Source organism: Hemiscyllium ocellatum, chromosome 15, assembly GCF_020745735.1.
Source record: "Hemiscyllium ocellatum isolate sHemOce1 chromosome 15, sHemOce1.pat.X.cur, whole genome shotgun sequence".
Classification (NCBI taxonomy): Eukaryota; Metazoa; Chordata; class Chondrichthyes; order Orectolobiformes; family Hemiscylliidae; genus Hemiscyllium; species Hemiscyllium ocellatum.
In genome coordinates, this window is record NC_083415.1 from 16,189,685 (window position 1) to 16,208,092 (window position 18,408).

Genomic DNA, 18,408 nt, shown 5'->3' on the forward strand with positions numbered 1-18,408 from the left:
AAGAGGATTAAACCTCAGGTAACCATCAGCACTATTATCTTGCACAGTTCTCAGAAAGGCAACATATCTTTAATATAGCTAGATGATGTCACAGTATGTGACACTCTTGTTTAAAGGATTCTCTGTCCATTCAGTCAGTGAACTGACATGCACACAGTTAGACCGAGTCAGTCAACGTTACTGGGTGAAGTGCCCACACTATAGACATCAATAAGAATGAAAGTCCCTGTGTTGTAGTTTGTTGATGCTAATGTAGAAGAAACCACATCACATCAAGCACTGCTGGTGATTGTTAGGTCCTATTCTTCTCAGACTTTAATGAATCACGAAACAGAGTTGGGATGTCAGTATTAGGAGCTAACAGAGCTTATTCTCCTGTGAGTATTTCCCTTCCGTGCTAAGGCTTCGACTGAGGTCTTGCACAATATCAGTTTCTGTTTTAATTCCCGAAGTTAGGTGCGTTTGTGCTGTATAAACATAGCTAACGCCTGCTGATGATTTTTAAAATTCATTTACAGGATGAGTGCGTCACTGGCTAAGCCAGTGACATTTAAATGTCAGCCACATTGCTGTGGGTCTTGTGGTCATGTGTAGGCCAGACCAGGTAAGGATGGGAATTTACTTCAATTCAAGATATTAGTGAACCAGACAGGCTTTTCCCGAAAATCAACAATGAATTCATGGTCATTATTAGACTCTTAAATCCAGATACGTTTCGAAGTTGTAATGAAATGTTTGAAACAAATCCAGCAGGGGGATGGTAACCAAAATTGTAGTTCAAGTATGGAAAAGGTTGAGAGTAGGGAGGTCCAAAATCACATTTCAGGGATGCAAGATGGCACCAGCAAGGAAGAAGTTGGTTTGAAGTGTGTCTACTTCAACGCCAGGAGCATCTAGAATTAGGTGGGTGGACTTGCAGCATGGGTTGGTACCTGGGACTTCGATGTTATGACCATTTCAGAAACATAGATAGAGCAGGGACAGGAATGGTTTTTGAAAGCTCCAGGATTTAGATGTTTCAGTAAGAACAGAGAAGATGGTAAAAGAGGGGGAAGTGTGGCATTGCTGGTCAAGGACAGTATTACGGTTGCAGAAAGGATGTTTGGGGACTCGTCAACTGAGGTAGTATGGGCTGAGGTTAGAAACAGGAAAGGAGAGGTCACCCTGTTGGGAGTTTTCTATGAGCCTCTGAATAGTTCCAGAGATGTAGAGGAAAGGATAGCAAAGATGATTCTTGATAGGAGTGAGAGAGACAGGGTAGTTGTCATGGGGGTCTTCAACATTCCAGATATTGACTGGGAGCACTATAGTACGAGTACTATAGATGGGTCAGTTTTTGTCCAGTGTGTGCAGGAGGGCTTCCTGACACAGTATGTAGACAGGCCAACAAGGGGCAAAGCCACATGAGATTTGGTGCTGGGTAATGAGCCTGGCCAGGTGTTAGACTTGGAAGTAGGTGAGCACTTTGGTGATAGTGATCACAATTCTGTTATGTTTACTTTAGTGATAGAAAGGGATAGGTGTATACCACTGAGCAAGAGTTACAGCCCGGCGAAAGGCAATTACGATGCGATTAGGCAAGATTTAGGAAGCATAGGATGGGGAAGAAAACTGCAGGGGATGGGTACATTAGAAATATGGAGCTTATTCAAGGAAAAGGTCCTTAGTGTCCTAGATAAGTATGTACCTGTCGGGCAGGGAGGAAACTGTAGAGCTCAGGAGACGTGGTTTACGAAGGAAGTGGAACCTCTGGTCAAGAGGAAGAAGAAGGCTTATGTTAGGATGAGATGTGAAGGCTCAGTTCGGGCGCTTGAGTGTTACAAGGTAGCCAGGAAGGACCTAAAGAGAGAGCTCAGAAGAGCCAGGAGGAGACATGAGAAGTTGTTGGCAGATGGGATCAGGGTAAACCCAAAGGCTTTCTATAGGTATTTAAGGAATAAAGGAATGACAAGAGTAAGATTAGTGCCAATCAAGGATAGTATTGGGAAGTTGTGTGTGGACTCAGAGGAGATGGGGAAGCACTTAATGAATATTTTTCGACAGTATTCACTCGAGAAAACGACAATGTTGTCGAGGAGAATACTGAGATACAGGCTACTAGACTAAGTGGGATTGAGGTTCACAAGGAAGAGGTATTAGAAATCCTGCAGAGTGTGAAAATAAATGTCCCCTGAGCTGGATGGGATTTATCCTAGGATCCTCTGGGAAGCCAGGGAGGAGATTGCCGAGCCTTTGACATTGATCTTTAAATCGTCATTGTCTACAGGAATAGTGCCAGAAGACTGGAGGATAGCAAATGTGATTCCCCTGTTCAAGAAAGGGAGTAGAGACAACCCTGGTAATTATAGACCAGTGAGCCTTACTTTAGTTGTTGGTAAAGTGTTGGAAAAGGTGATTAGAAATAGGATTTAGAATCATCTCGAAAAGAATAATTTGATTAGGGATAGTCAGCTGAAAATGTGTTGCTGGTCAAAGCACAGCAGGTCAGGCAGACCTGCTGTGCTTTGACCAGCAACACATTTTCAGCTGTGCTCTCCAGCATCTGCAGACCTCACTTTTTACTTTGGGATAGTCAGCACGGTTTTGTGAAGGGTAGGTCGTGCCTCACAAACCTTATTGAGTTCTTTGAGAAGGTGACCAAGCAGGTAGATGAGAGTAAATCAGTTGATGTGGTGTATATGGATTTCAGCAAAGAGTTCAATAAGGTTAACCCAGTGTAGGCTATTGTACAAAATACGGAGGAATAGGATTGTGGGAGATATAGCAGTTTGGATCAGTAATTGGCTTGCTGAAAGAAGACAGAGGGTGGTGGTTGATGGGAAATGTTCATCCTGGAGTCCAGTTACTAGTGGTGTACCGCAAGGGTCAGTGTTGGGTCCACTGCTGTTCGTCATTTTATAAACAACCTGCATGAGGGCATAGAAGGGAGGGTTAGTAAATTTGCAGATGACACTAAGGTCGGTGGAGTTGTGGATAGTGACGAAGGATGTTGTAGGTTACAGAGAGACATAGATAAGCTGCAGAGCTATGCTGAGATGTGGCAAATGGAGTTTAATGCGGACAAGTGTGAGGTGATTTACTTCGGTCGGAGTAACCGGAATGCAAAGTACTGGGTTAATGGTAAGATTCTTGGTTGTGTAGATGAGCAGAGAGATCTCAGTGTCCAGGTACACAGATCCTTGAAAGTTGCCGCCCAGGTTGACAGGGTTGTTAAGGAGGCATACAGTGTTTTAGCTTTTATTAATAGAGGGATCGAGTTCTGGAACCATGAGGTTATGCTACATCTGTACAAAACTCTGGTGTGGCCACACTTGGAGTATTGTGTACAGTTCTGGTCACCACGTTGTAAAAAGGTGTGGAAGCTTTGGAAAGGGTGCAGACGAGATTTAATAGGATGTTGCCTGGTATGGAGGGAAGGTCTTACAATAAAAGGCTGAGGGACTTGATGTTGGATTCATTGGAGAGAAGAAGGTTGAGAAGTGACATAATAGAGACATATAAGATAATCAGAGGGTTAGATAGGGTTGACAGGGAGAGCCTTATGCCCGAAATGTCGAATTTCCTATTCCTTGGATGCTGCCTAACCTGCTGTGCTTTAACCAGCAATACATTTTCAGCTGTGATCTCCAGCATCTGCAGACCTCATTTTTTACAGGGAGAGCCCTTTTCCAAGTATGGTGACGGTGAGCACAAGGGCTTTAAATTGAGGGGTGATAGATATAGGATAGATGTCAGAGGTAGTTGTTTACCCAGAGAATAGCAAGTGTATGGAATGCTTTGCCTGCAACGGTAGTAGATTTGCCAACTTTAAGTGTATTTAAGTTGTCATTGGACGAGCATATGGATGTACATGGAATAGCGTAGGTTAGATGGGCTTTGGATTGGTATGACTGGTCGGCGCAACATCGAGGGCTGAAGGGCATTACTGCACTGTAATGTTCTGTGTTCTATCAAATACCACCATCGTAGGATTCAAGCCCAGGTCCCCAGAACATTATTTGGCTCCCTGGATGGACAGTCCAATGATAAAACCGTGAGGCCATTGCTTCCCACTCATGCAAATTTGTAGTGCACATTATGGGACAGGACAGTGGCTCAGTGATTAGCAATGTTGCCTCACAGCACCAGGAACCACAGTTCAATTCCAGTCTTCGGTGACTGTGTGGAATTTGCACATTCAAAACACTTCAGAAATCTGGAGAAATAAACAAGACAAAATTCCAAAAAATGAAACCAGACAGATCCAAAACACCAGGCATCTACAGTTTATGCAAAATTCACAAACCAGGAGGCCCTCTCAGACCCATAGTCTCACTACCTGGAACACCAACATACAGATTAGCAAAGGAACTACTCCAAAGACTGAAACACTTAGTAGAAGACTCACGCCACTCCATTCACTCCAACCAAGAATTCTTGAACAGTAAAGACACCAAGATAGAAGAGAATGAAATAATGCTTTCCTTTGACATAACAGCCATGTTTATATCCATCAACGTCAACCGGGCCGAGGAAACACTGACTGCACTATTCGAAGAAACAAAGACACAGACACCAAAAATGACCAACTTCATCAGCAAGGACAGCATCATTAATCTAGTGGATCTATGCCTTACCTTCAATAACAAACCTACAGACAAACCCACAGAACACACATGGCTTCTCTGATATCAGGGAATTTAGCAGATGCAGAAATGTGAACAAACAGCTCTGCCAACCATTCAACCCAAACTTTGGGTCCGCTATGTAGATGACACCTTCGTCATCCCTAAACAAAACAAATTGAACAAAACCTTCAAGACCATCTATAATACCCTTCCTGGCATAAATTCACAAAAGAGGAGGAAAACAATACCATACTGCCATTCCTAGATGTCACAGAAGAGCAAACAGTCAATGGTGTCCACAGGAAAACAACACACAGACCAAATACAGAACAACAGAAGCAATCATCCACATCCAGCATCCACAAACGAAGCTGCATTAGAACATTATTTCAACAAGCCTCCACACACACTGCAGCACAGAGGAACTACAAAGAGCAGAGGAAAATCACCGATACAGCATATTCAAAAACAACAAGTACCCAATGAATACAGCCTGCCGATTTCTCAGCAACAAACCCAAACAAGCAGACAAAACACAACCAGAAACCCAGTCACTCTCGCCTCTAATAAGCACTACATTGGACAAACAAGCAGAAAACTAGCCACCAGGATACATGAACATTAACTCACCACAAAAAGACAGGACCCATTATCACTCGTATCCTTACTTACAGATAAGGAAGGACACCACTTTGAGACAACACATCTGTCTTAGGACAAGCCAAACAGCGACAAACATGAGAATTCCCATAAGCACGGCATTTCAATGTGAACTCTATGAACAAACACATCAGTTTGGACTCCATCTACCATGCTCTGAGAAAAAGAACAGGATATTACATCACCAACACAGGTCATTACATCACCAACCCAAGGAAACCTAAACACATAAATAGAAAGTGGGACATAACACCTGCGCTTCACCAGAGGTTCACTGATGATGTTACCTAGCATGGTGATGAAACGTCTGAAAACCAACCTTCCAGCTCAGCAAGCAAACTTAAATCCAGACTTCAACCAGAGCTACAAATTTTGTCCAAACTCATATGCACATTTTCCCCATGCCTGTGTGGGGTTTCCTCCGGGTGATTCAGTTTTCTGCCATTTCCAAAGTAATGCAGGTTAGGTTGATTGGTCATGTTAAATAGGCCATTGTGTCCAGGGATGTCCATGATGACTATAAAGATAGCGTGGGTCTATGTGGGATGTTCTTTGGAGGGTGGGTGTGGACTTGAAGTGCCAAATGGCCTGTTTCCACACTGTAGGGTTTCTCTGTGAGGCCTTCTTTTGAGACATGATTCAGGAGTTGGTGGTTGTAAATTTTCCATCTGATTTTGTTACCCACTCCCCTCCCCTCCCCTCTACAGTACACTTCTCCAGTGCACCAATGTAATGGCCTTCTTCTTTCTACTGGCATCCACTCTGTCTTTCTTCAATCCGCCCCCCACCCCGGTTCATTAGCCATCTCTCTTGATATTTCTCCTTTTCTCCCTGATCTCATTCTCATCCAGATCCCATGCCCAACCTGATTCAATTCTCTGTCGCAACCCAGCACACCAATGCCCCTTTGTGTTCCCCAACCTGAATATGGAGTCTCCCTTGTCCTTCTTGTCCCTTGTGTTGTGATACTCCTATTTCTTCCTTCCATTCCCCAGGATCCTTCCAGTGTCCTGACAACCATGCTTTTTAAATTCTACTCCCTAGTGTTCTTTTCTACCTAGTTCAACATTATCTCAGCCTTTTTTGAGTTAAGTCCAGCTTGCCTGCCTCAGTCTAGTTTGATGGCATTATCCAGTGTGGCTTCCTCATTTGGACGGACTTGTTCTCTCAGTCAAACTACACCCCTAACAATGTAATTTGGATGAAGAAACAATTTGGGTATGAAGGAGCTATGTTCCTGAAGAAATTTGTATTCACTGGAACTTGGAGGAAGAATGTCTCCCCCACCAAGGACACACCTCATGTATACTGCTAGTCAATTTCTATTTATGGTCAAAGGTAAACCAGCAGGGTGTTAATACTAGGGGATTCAGTGATGGTGATATCATTGATTGTCAAGCGACAATGGTTAGATTGTTGCTTTGCTGAGATTGTCATGACCTTGCATTTGTGTGGTTTGAATATTATTTTCAATTTCTCTAGATATTGTCCAGATCCTGTAGCACTTAGGCATGGACTGCTTTAAATTGTTTAATTACACATCCATTCATTCCCTCCTCCAGAGGATTGTCTTTTAGTTCTTTTTATGGTTAAACTAAACTTGAAGATACAATGATCACTTTTCCCTGAACGTTCTCCCAACTGACACTTGACCTATTTGGCCACCTCATTCTCTAAACCAGTTCTGGAAATGCCCACTTCAAATGAGGTCAGATACATATTAATAAATAAAATTCTCTCAGACACACTCTTACCCTCCATGTCCTTGATAATATCTGTTCTAATTCATTAGGATAATGGAAAGTCCCTCTATTATAACTGCTGAATGGATTGTGTATCTCTGTTTATAACTTGATGTAAACCTGCTCCTTGATCACTTTCCCTTCAGCTGTTCCCATTGTGTATTTTCTGGTCGCTTGTTAAAGTGACACTTGTTCAAATGTGAGTCTAAACAGTCTAGCATACCATTTGTCTTCAGTGAATGCATCACATCTGAGCTTAATTCTGATTCCACATGACATTCAAGATTATTGACTTTCAATATTATTGGGTTCGATCAGAAACAGGAGCTAATTTTCACTTCCCTACCTTAAAGGTAATGATACCAACTGTAAAGTTTTAATTACCACCCAATCTGCAGATTGAATCTAGTCCCTTTGTGGTTTGCATACCACATCTAGGCATTGCGTAATCTGTTGAACCATTGGGGAAGTTTAGATTAATAGCCCCATCCCATGGTGCAAAGATCCATGATTGACCATAGTTTCAGAGTAATAGAAGCAGGAGTAGGCTATTTAGCCCATTATGTCTGCTCTGCCATTCATTAAAACCATGGCTGATCTACCCATTGTCTCAGCTCCTCCTACATGCATTATCCCCATTACCCTTAATTCCCCTGACATGCAAAAACCCATCTAACTGTGCCTTGAATATATTTAATGAAGCTATCTCTACTGCTTCCCTGGGCAGAGAGTTTCATAGAATCACTACTCTCTGAGGAAAGCAGTTCTTTCTCATCTTTGTCCTAAATCTACTCCCTCTAATCATGAGGCCATGTCCCCTAGTCCTGGTCTCGCCCACCAGTGGAAATAACTTGCCTGCCTCTATCTTATCTATCCCTTTCATCATGTTTTATGTTTCTATAAGATCCCCTCTCATTGTTCTAAATTCTGTCGAGTACAGTCCCAGGTGGGTCAACCTCTCTCCATACAGTAACTCCCTCATCTCCGGAATCAACTTGGCGAAGCTCCTCTGCATCACCTCCAAAACCAGATTACTGTTCCTCCAGTAAGGAGACCAGAACTGAGCACAATAGTCCAGGTGTGGCCTCACCTACACCTTGTACAATTGCAGCAGAAACTCCCTGCTCTTAAGTTCAATCCCTCTGGCAATGAAAGCCAATATTCTGTTTGCCTTCCTGATTACCTGCAAATCAACAAGGGAAAACACAATGTTGCTGGATCTCTACTATAATTATTTTATAGCAACACATCACATCAAGTACAGTGCTGCCTCCCAAGCTGCCCAGCTGCAGTTATACCCAAAGAAGGGGGCAGATGTAAGTGATAGTGTCCTTAAACAGGTGAAGATATCTTTGAAACTACTTTTCAGTCATTCCTCCGTAGCTGCTCCACCTTCATTACACCCTCTCTCAGTGCACTGCTTGATGGCACTGAAGACTCTAGATCCCCTTTTCAGGCATAGTTACTACCCTCTGAACCTCATCTCTCTGGAACTGGTGGTGCTTGGCATCCCTTCCTCTCTTTCTCCTCCTCCTTCCTAATGGCAGCAATACTATTACCACTGCTGGATTAAGTTGATTGCAGAATGTACTGAGCAGTGAAGATGTTTCAGGAATGTGATGCTGTTTTCTATTTGAGATCTGACCCAGTGTAGCCACCCTTTAGGCCATTGTCAAGCTGGCTGTATTGGGGAAAGCCTGCCCTCCAGCCACCTCTGAATGGCGAGACGCACCTTCTGTGAGATGATTTCCTCTCCCGTATTCTGCCAGATCTCTTAATCTTTGCATTGCTTTCCAAGCCTTTATAAATTGATCAATCTGACTCAAAGTGTTCTTCATTATTGTCTGCCCTATGACCTTTCAAGCCACAGACTGCGTAATGATTCCAACCCTCATGGCCTTAACGTTTAGATCTACGGGTCAATGAAAGCTCCTGTATGGCTGCAAGAGGATTAAACCTTGGGTAACCATCAGCATTATTATCTTGCACAGTTCTCAGAAAGGCAACATATCTTTAATATAGCTAGATGATGTCATAATATGTGACACTCTTGTTTAAAGGATCCTCTGTCCATTCAGTCAGTGAACTGACATGCACACAGTTAAACTGAGTCAGTCAACTCTGCATATAATGTAATACCAACATAACTGGGTGACGTGCCCACACTATAGACATCAATAAGAATGAAAGTCCCTGTGTTGTAGTTTGTTGATGCTAATCTAGAAGAAACCACATCACATCAATCACTGCTGGTGATTGTTAGGTCCTATTCTTCTCAGAGTTTAATGAATCACAAAACAGAGTTGGGATGTCAGTATTAGGAGCTAACAGAGCTTATTCTGCTGTGAGTATTTCCCTTCCGTGCTAAGGCTTCGACTGAGGTCTTGCACAATATCAGTTTCTGTTTTAATTCCCGAAGTTAGGTATAAACAAGTATAAACATATCTCAGCTCACACCTGCTGCTGATTTTTAAAATTCATTTGCAGGATGAGTGCGTCACTGGCTAAGCCAGTGACATTTAAATGTCAGCCACATTGCTGTGGGTCTTGTGGTCATGTGTAGGCCAGACCAGGTAAGGATGGGAGTTTCCTTCAATTCAAGATATTAGTGAACCAGGTGGGCTTTTCCTGAAACTCAACAATGAATTCATGGTCATTATTAAACTCTTAAATCCAGATACTTTTCGAAGTTGTATTGAAATGTTTTAAACTAATCCAGCATGGAGAATGGGAACCAAAATTGTAGTTCAAGTATGGAAAAGGTTGAGTGTAGGGAGGTCCAAAATCACATTTCACGGATGCAAGATGGCACCGGCAAGGAAGAAGTTGGTTTGAAGTGTGTCTACTTCAACGCCAGGAGCATCCAGAATTAGGTGGGTGGACTTGCAGCATGGGTTGGTACCTGGGACTTCGATGTTATGACCATTTCAGAAACATAGATAGAGCAGGGACAGGAATGGTTTTTGAAAGCTCCAGGATTTAGATGTTTCAGTAAGAACAGAGAAGATGGTAAAAGAGGGGGAAGTGTGGCATTGTTGGTCAAGGACAGTATTACGGTTGCAGAAAGGATGTTTGAGGACTCGTGAACTAAGGTTGTATGGGTTGAGGTTAGAAACAGGAAAGGAGAGGTCACCCTGTTGGGAGTTTTCTATAAGCCTCTGAATAGTTCCAGAGATGTAGAGGAAAGGATAGCAAAGATGATTCTTGATAGGAGTGAGAGAGACAGGGTAGTTGTCATGGGGGACTTCAACATTCCAGATATTGACTGGGAACACTATAGTACGAGTACTATAGATGGGCCAGTTTTCGTCCAGTGTGTGTAGGAGGGCTTCCTGACACAGTATGTAGACAGGCCAACAAGGGGCAAAGCCACAATAGACTTGGTACTAGGTAATGAGCCTGGTCAGGTGTTAGAATTGGAAGTAGGTGAGCACTTTGGTGATAGTGATCACAATTCTGTTATGTTTACTTTAGTGATAGAAAGGGATAGGTGTATACCACTGAGCAAGAGTTACAGCCCGGGGAAAGGCAATTATGATGCGATTAGGCAAGATTTAGGAAGCATAGGGTGGGGAAGAAAACTGCAGGGGATGGGCACATTAGAAATATGGAGCTTATTCAAGGAAAAGGTCCTTAGTGTCCTAGATAAGTATGTACCTGTCAGGCGGGGAGGAAACTGTAGAGCGTGGGACACGTGGTTTACGCAGGAAGTGGAACCTCTGGTCCAGAGGAAGAAGAAGGCTTATGTTAGGATGAGGTGTGAAGGCTCAGTTAGGGAGCTTGAGAGTTACGAGGTAGCCAGGAAAGACCTAAAGAGAGAGCTCAGAAGAGCCAGGAGAAGACATGAGAAGTTGTTGGCAGATGGGCTCAGTGTAAACCCTAAGGCTTTCTATAGGTATTTAAGGAATAAAAGAATAACAACTAAGAGTAAGATTAGTGCCAATCAAGGATAGTATTGGGAAGTTGTGTGTGGACTCAGAGGAGATGGGGAAGCACTTAATGAATATTTTTCGACAGTATTCACTCGAGAAAACGACAATGTTGTTGAGGAGAATACTGAGATACAGGCTACTAGACTAAGTGGGATTGAGGTTCACAAGGAAGTGGTATTAGAAATCCTGCAGAGTGTGAAAATAGATAAGTCCCCTGGGCTGGATGGGATTTATCCTAGGATCCTCTGGGAAGCCAGGGAGGAGATTGCCGAGCTTTTGACATTGAACTTTAAATGATCATTGTCTACAGGAATAGGGCCAGAAGACTGAAGGATAGCAAATGTGATTCCCCTGTTCAAGAAAGGGAGTAGAGACAACCCTGGTAATTATAGACCAGTGAGCCTTACTTTAGTTGTTGTTAAAGTGTTGGAAAAGGTGATTAGAGATAGGATTTAGAATCATCTCGAAACGAATAATTTGATTAGGGATAGTCAGCAAGGTTTTGTGAAGGGTAGGTCGTGCCTCACAAACCTTATTGAGTTCTTTGAGAAGGTGACCAAGCAGGTAGATGAGAGTAAATCAGTTGATGTGGTGTATATGGATTTCAGCAAAGAGTTCGATAAGGTTAACCCAGTGTAGGCTATTGTACAAAATGCGGAGGAATAGGATTGTGGGAGATATAGCAGTTTGGATCAGTAATTGGCTTGCTGAAAGAAGACAGAGGGTGGTGGTTGTTGGGAAATGTTCATCCTGGAATCCAGTTACTAGTGGTGTACTGCAAGGGTTGGTGTTGAGTTCACTGCTATTGGTCATTTTTATAAGTGACCTGGATGAGGGCATAGAAGGGAGGGTTAGTAAATTTGCAGATGACACTAAGGTCGGTGGAGTTGTGGATAGTGACGAAGGATGTTGTAGGTTACAGAGAGACATAGGTAAGCTCCAGTGCTATGCTGAGAGGTGGCAAATGGAGTTTAATGCGGACAAGTGTGAGGTGATTCAGTTTGGTTGGAGTAACCGGAATGCAAAGTAATAAGATTTTTGGTAGTGTAGATGAGCAGAGAGATCTCAGTGTCCAGGTACACAGATCCTTGAAAGTTGCCACCCAGGTTGACAGGGTTGTTAAGAAGGCATACACTGTTTTAGCTTTTATTAGTAGAGGGATCGAGTTCCGGAACCATGAGGTTATGCTACAGCTGTACAAAACTCTGGTGTGGCCACACTTGGAGTATTGTGTACAGTTCTGGTCACCACGTTGTAAGAAGGTATGGAAGCTTTGGAAAGGGTGCAGACGAGATTTACTAGGAAGTTGCCTGGTATAGAGGGAAGGTCTTCCAATAAAAGGCTGAGGGACTTGATGGTGGTTTCGTTGGAGAGAAGAAGGTTGAGAAGTGACATAATAGAGACATATAAGATAATCAGAGGGTTAGATAGGGTTGACAGGGAGAGCCTTTTTCCAGGTATGGTGACGGTGAGCACGAGGGCTTTAAATTGAGGGGTGATAGATATAGGACAGATGTCAGAGGTAGTTTCTTTAACCAGAGAATAGCAAGGGTATAGAATGCTTTGCCTGCAACGGTAGCAGATTTGCCAACTCTAAGTGTATTTAAATTGTCATTGGACGAGCATATGGATGTATATGGAATAGTGTAGGTTAGATGGGCTTCGGTTTGGTATGACTGGTCGGTGCAACATCGAGGGCTGAAGGGCATTACTGGGCTGTAATGTTCTGTGTTCTATGAAATACCACCATTTGCCGTAGCAGGATTCAAGCCCAGGTCCCCAGAACATTATTTGGGTCCCTGGATGGACAGTTCAATGATAAAACCATGAGGCCATTGCTTCCCACTCATGCAAATTTGTAGTGCACATTATGGGACAGCACAGTGGCTCAGTGATTAGCAATGTTGCCTCACAGCACCAGGAACCACAGTTCAATTCCAGTCTTCAGTGACTGTGTGGAATTTGCACATTCAACAAACTTCAGAAATCTGGAGAAGTAAACAAGACAAAATTCCAAAAAATGAAACCAGACAGATCCAAAACACCAGGCATCTATGGATTATGCAAAATTCACAAACCAGGAGGCCCTCTCAGACCCATAGTCTCACTACCTGGAACACCAACATACAGATTAGCAAAGGAACTACTCCAAAGACTGAAACACTCAGTAGAAGACTCACGCCACTCCATTCACTCCAACCAAGAATTCTTGAACAGTAAACACACCAAGATAGAAGAGAATGAAATAATGGTTTCCTTTGACATAACAGCCATGTTTATATCCATCAACATCAACCGGGCCAAGGAAACACTGACTGCACTATTCGAAGAAACAAAGACAAAGACACCAAAAATGACCAACTTCATCAGCAAGGACAACATCATTAATCTAGTGGATCTATGCCTTACCTTCAATAACAAACCTACAGTCAAACCCACAGAACACACATGGCTTCTCCGATATCAGGGAATTTAGCAGATGCAGAAATGTGAACAAACAGCTCTGCCAACCATTCAACCCAAACTTTGGGTCCGCTATGTAGATGACCCCTTTTTCATCCCTAAGCAAAACAAATTGAACAAAACCTTCAAGACCATCAATAATACCCTTTCTGCCATAAATTCACAAAAGAGGAGGAAAACAATACCATACTGCCATTCCTAGATGTCACAGAAGAGCAAACAGTCAATGGTGTCCACAGGAAAACAACACATACAGACCAAATACAGAACAACAGAAGCAATCATCCACATCCAGCATCCACAAACGAAGCAGCATTAGAACATTATTTCAACAAGCCTCCACACACACTGCAGCACAGAGGAACTACGAAGAGCAGAGGAAAATCACCGATACAGCATATTCAAAAACAACAAGTACCCAATGAATACAGCCTGCCGATTTCTCAGCAACAAACCCAAACAAGCAGACAAAACACAACCAGAAACCCAGTCACTTTCCCCTCTAATAAGCACTACATTGGACAAACAAGCAGAAAACTAGCCACCAGGATACATGAACATTAACTCACCACAAAAAGGCAGGACCATTATCACTCGTATCCTTACTTACAGATAAGGAAGGACACCACTTTGAGACAACACATCTGTCTTTGGACTAGCCAAACAGCGACAAACATGAGAATTCCCATAAGCACGGCATTTCAATGTGAACTCTATGAACAAACACATCAATTTGGACTCCATTTACCATGCTCTGAGAAAAAGAACAGGAAATTACATCACCAACACAGGTCATTACATCACCAACCCAAGGAAACCTAAACACATAAATAGAAAGTGGGACATAACACCTGCGCTTCACCAGAGGCTTAATGATGATGTTACCTAGCATGGTGATGAAACGTCTGAAAACAAACCTTCCAGCTCAGCGAGCAAACTTAAATCCAGACTACTTCAACCAGAGCTACAAATTTTGTCCAAACTCATTTGCACATTTTCCCCATGCCTGTGTGGGGATTCCTCCGGGTGATTCAGTTTCCTGCCATTTCCAATGAAATGCAGGATAGGTGGATTGGTCATGTTAAATAGGCCATTGTGTCCAGGGATGTCCATGATGACTATAAAGATAGCGTGGGTCTATGTGGGATGTTCTTTGGAGGGTGGGTGTGGACTTGAAGTGCCAAACGGCATGTTTCTACACTGTAGGGATTCTCTGTGAGGCCTTCTTTTGAGACATGATTCAGGAGTTGGTGGTTGTAAATTTTCCATCTGATTTTGTTACCCACTCCCCTCCCCTCCCCTCTACAGTACACTTCTCCAGTGCACCAATGTAATGGCCTTCTTCTTTCTACTGGCATCCACTCTGTCTTTCTTCAATCCGCCCCCCACCCCGGTTCATTAGCCATCTCTCTTGATATTTCTCCTTTTCTCCCTGATCTCATTCTCATCCAGATCCCATGCCCAACCTGATTCAATTCTCTGTCGCGACCCAGCACACCAATGCCCCTTTGTGTTCCCCAACCTGAATATGGAGTCTCCCTTGTCCTTCTTGTCCCTTGTGTTGTGATACTCCTATTTCTTCCTTCCATTCCCCAGGATCCTTCCAGTGTCCTGACAACCATGCCTTTTAAATTCTACTCCCTAGTGTTCTTTTCTACCTAGTTCAACATTATCTCAGCCTTTTTTGAGTTAAGTCCAGCTTGCCTGCCTCAGTCTAGTTTGATGGCATTATCCAGTGTGGCTTCCTCATTTGGACGGATTTGTTCTCTCAGTCAAACTACACCCCTAACAATGTAATTTGGATGAAGAAACAATTTGGGTACGAAGGAGCTATGTTCCTGAAGAAATTTGTATTCACTGGAACTTGGAGGAAGAATGTCTCCCCCACCAAGGACACACCTCATGTATACTGCTAGTCAATTTCTATTTATGGTCAAAGGTAAACCAGCAGGGTGTTAATACTAGGGGATTCAGTGATGGTGATATCATTGATTGTCAAGTGACAATGGTTAGATTGTTGCTTTGCTGAGATTGTCATGACCTTGCATTTGTGTGGTTTGAATATTATTTTCAATTTCTCTAGATATTGTCCAGATCCTGTAGCATTTAGGCATGGACTGCTTTAAATTGTTTAATTACACATCCATTCATTCCCTCCTCCAGAGGATTGTCTTTTAGTTCTTTTTATGGTTAAACTAAACTTGAAGATACAATGATCACTTTTCCCTGAACATTCTCCCAACTGACACTTGACCTATTTGGCCACCTCATTCTCTAAACCAGTTCTGGAAATGCCCACTTCGAATGAGGTCAGATACATATTACTAAATAAAATACTCTCAAACACACTCTTACTCTCCATGTCCTTTACAATATCTCTATTCTAATTCATTAGGATAATGGAAAGTCCCTCTATTATATGGATTGTGTATCTCTGTTTATAACTTGCTGTAAACCTGCTCCTTGATCACTTTCCCTTCAGCTGTTCCCAATGTGTATTTTCTGTTCGCTTGTTAAAGTGGCACTTGTTCAAATGTGAGTCTAAACAGTCTAGCATACCATTTGTTTTCAGTGAATGCATCACACCTGAGCTTGATTCTGATTCCACATGTCATTCAAGATTATTGACTTTCAATATTATTGGGTTCGATCAGAAACAGGAGCTAATTTTCACTTCCCTACCTTAAAGGTAATGATGCCAACTGTAAAGTTTTAATTACCACCCAATCTGCAGATTGAATCTAGTCCCTTTGTGGTTTGCATACCACATCTAGGCATTGCGTAATCTGTTGAATGATTGGGGAAGTTTAGATTAATAGCCCTAACCCATGGTGCAAAGATCCATGATTGACCAACACGAGGAATTCGGATTAAGGAATGGGCATCATGCCAGATCACTGACAAGCTGTTGTGATGAAACCCATTGTTGAATGGCAGGCTTTCTTCACAGTGAGAATAGTCTTTGCTCAACAGGTTCTACACAGGTTGCAGTGCAGCCAACCTCCACTGGTGTGGCCTTAGCACAAAATGCTTTATGCACTTTGAGGAGAAATACCAATTATGAGATGATATGGAATTTCTTCTCTCAGACGGTTGAGGGTCTTTGGAACTCCTTGCCGCAGAGACCTGTGGAGTCAGAATCCTTCTGCATATTTAAGGCTGAGATAGATAAATTCTTAATAAGTCTGGGAATCAGGGGTGAATGGAAAATGCAAGAAAAGTGGATATGAGGAATGTCAGATTCTCCACGGTCCTATTCAATGGTAGAATTAGCTTAAGGGGCTGAATAACCTATTCCTGTTCCTTATAGGCTTAATGCTCCGTATTAACAAGTAGTGACTTCAGGAATTTGCAATTGCTAAATAATAATAAAGGGTATTAATTGAAAGAAGCACATTACTCATTCTAATTTGCAATGATGCAAAGTTTTTTTAATTTGTGTTAACATCAGGGGAATCATGTCAGAGTACAAGAAGATATAGGTGGGTATTGACTGTTAACCATAGATGACTTTAACAGCTCTTTGCATGTTGCATTTTGAAGTATTCTGCTTTCAGTTTCTGTACTTAATATCAGTGGTGATCACGAGTAAACCCTGAAAAACAGACAGAAAAATATTTACGTTACAGTTAAGTAAACATTGGCACAATCTGTAGAAGGACATGCTGAATGCATATTGTAGACATGAAGGGTTCAGTTATAGTTTCATAGTATTAGAAGCAGGAGTAGGCCATTTGGCCCATTGAGTCTGCTTTGCCATTCATTAAAATCATGGCTGATCTACCCATTGTCTCAGCTCCTCCTACATGCATTATCCCCATTAACCTTAATTCCCCTAACATGCAAAAACCCATCTAACTGTGTCTTGAATATATTTAATGAAGCTATCTCTACTGCTTCCCTGGGCAGAGAGTTCCATAGAATCACTACTCTCTGAGGAAAGCAGTTCCTTCTCATCTTTGTCCTAAATCTACTCCCCCTAATCATGAGGCCATGTCCCCTAGTCCTGGTCTCACCCACCAGTGGAAATTACTTGCCTGCCTCTATCTTATCTATCCCTTTCATCATTTTTCATGTTTCTATAAGATCCCCTCTCATTGTTCTAAATTCTGGCGAGTACAGTCCCAGGTGGATCAACCTCTCTCCTACAGTAACTCCCTCATCTCCGGAATCAAGTTGGCGAAACTCCTCTGCATCACCTCCAAAGCCAGATTATTGTTCTCAAGTAAGGAGACCAGAACTGTGCACAATACTCCAGGTGTGGCCTCACCAACACCTTGTACAATTGCAACAGAAACTCCCTGCTCTTAAGTTCAATCCCTCTGGCAATGAAAGCCAATATTCTGTTTGCCTTCCTGATTACCTGCAAATCAACTTATAGCGATTCATGTACAGGCTCTGAGGTGACAGATGATCTATTTTACCCCTCATTCTCCTCCACCAACTTTTAAATCCAGGCAGAGAAAGGAAAACACAATGTTGCTGGATCTCTACTATAATTATTTTATAGCAACACATCACATCAAGTACAGTGCTGCCTCCCAAGCTGCCCAGCTGCAGGTCTACCCGAAGAAGGGGGCAGATGTAGGTGATAGTGTCCTTGGACGGGTGAAGATATCTCTGACACTACTTTTCAATCATTCCCCCTTAGCTGCTCCACCTTCATTACACCCTCTCTCAGTGCACTGCTTGATAGCTCTGAAGACCCTAGATCTCCTCTTCAGGCAAAGTTACTACCCTCTGAACATCATCTCTCTGGAACTGGTGGTACTGGGCATCCCTTCCTCTCTTTCTCCTCCTCCTCCCTAATAACAGCAATACTATTACTACTGCTGGATTAAGTTGATTGCCTAATGTACTGAGCACTGAATTGTTGGTCGGTTAGCTCAGCTGGTTAGAGCGTGGTGCTAGTAATGCCAAGGTTGTGGGTTCAATCCCTACATTGGGCCAGCCTGTGAAATTTGCTGGGGGCACCATGATGGCTCAGTGGTTAGCCTCACAGAA

The 18,408-nt window shown here is 42.7% G+C and overlaps 1 protein-coding gene and 1 non-coding gene across 3 annotated transcripts in view; one reads left to right on the top strand and one right to left on the bottom strand.

The window, feature by feature from the left end:
* Positions 1–16,830: 16,830 nt before the first annotated feature.
* LOC132822707 (bactericidal permeability-increasing protein-like) overlaps positions 16,831–18,408 on the bottom strand; it is a 39,977-nt gene continuing 38,399 nt past the window's right edge. For both annotated transcript variants that reach the window (XM_060835974.1, XM_060835975.1), the window contains one exon: positions 16,831–16,999. In XM_060835974.1, the coding sequence (XP_060691957.1) occupies positions 16,958–16,999 (42 nt within the window). In that variant the 3' untranslated portion in view covers positions 16,831–16,957. The remainder of the gene's footprint in view (positions 17,000–18,408) is intronic.
* trnat-agu (transfer RNA threonine (anticodon AGU)) lies at positions 18,280–18,354 on the top strand. The gene has a single exon. It is a non-coding gene; the product is annotated as a tRNA-Thr (tRNA).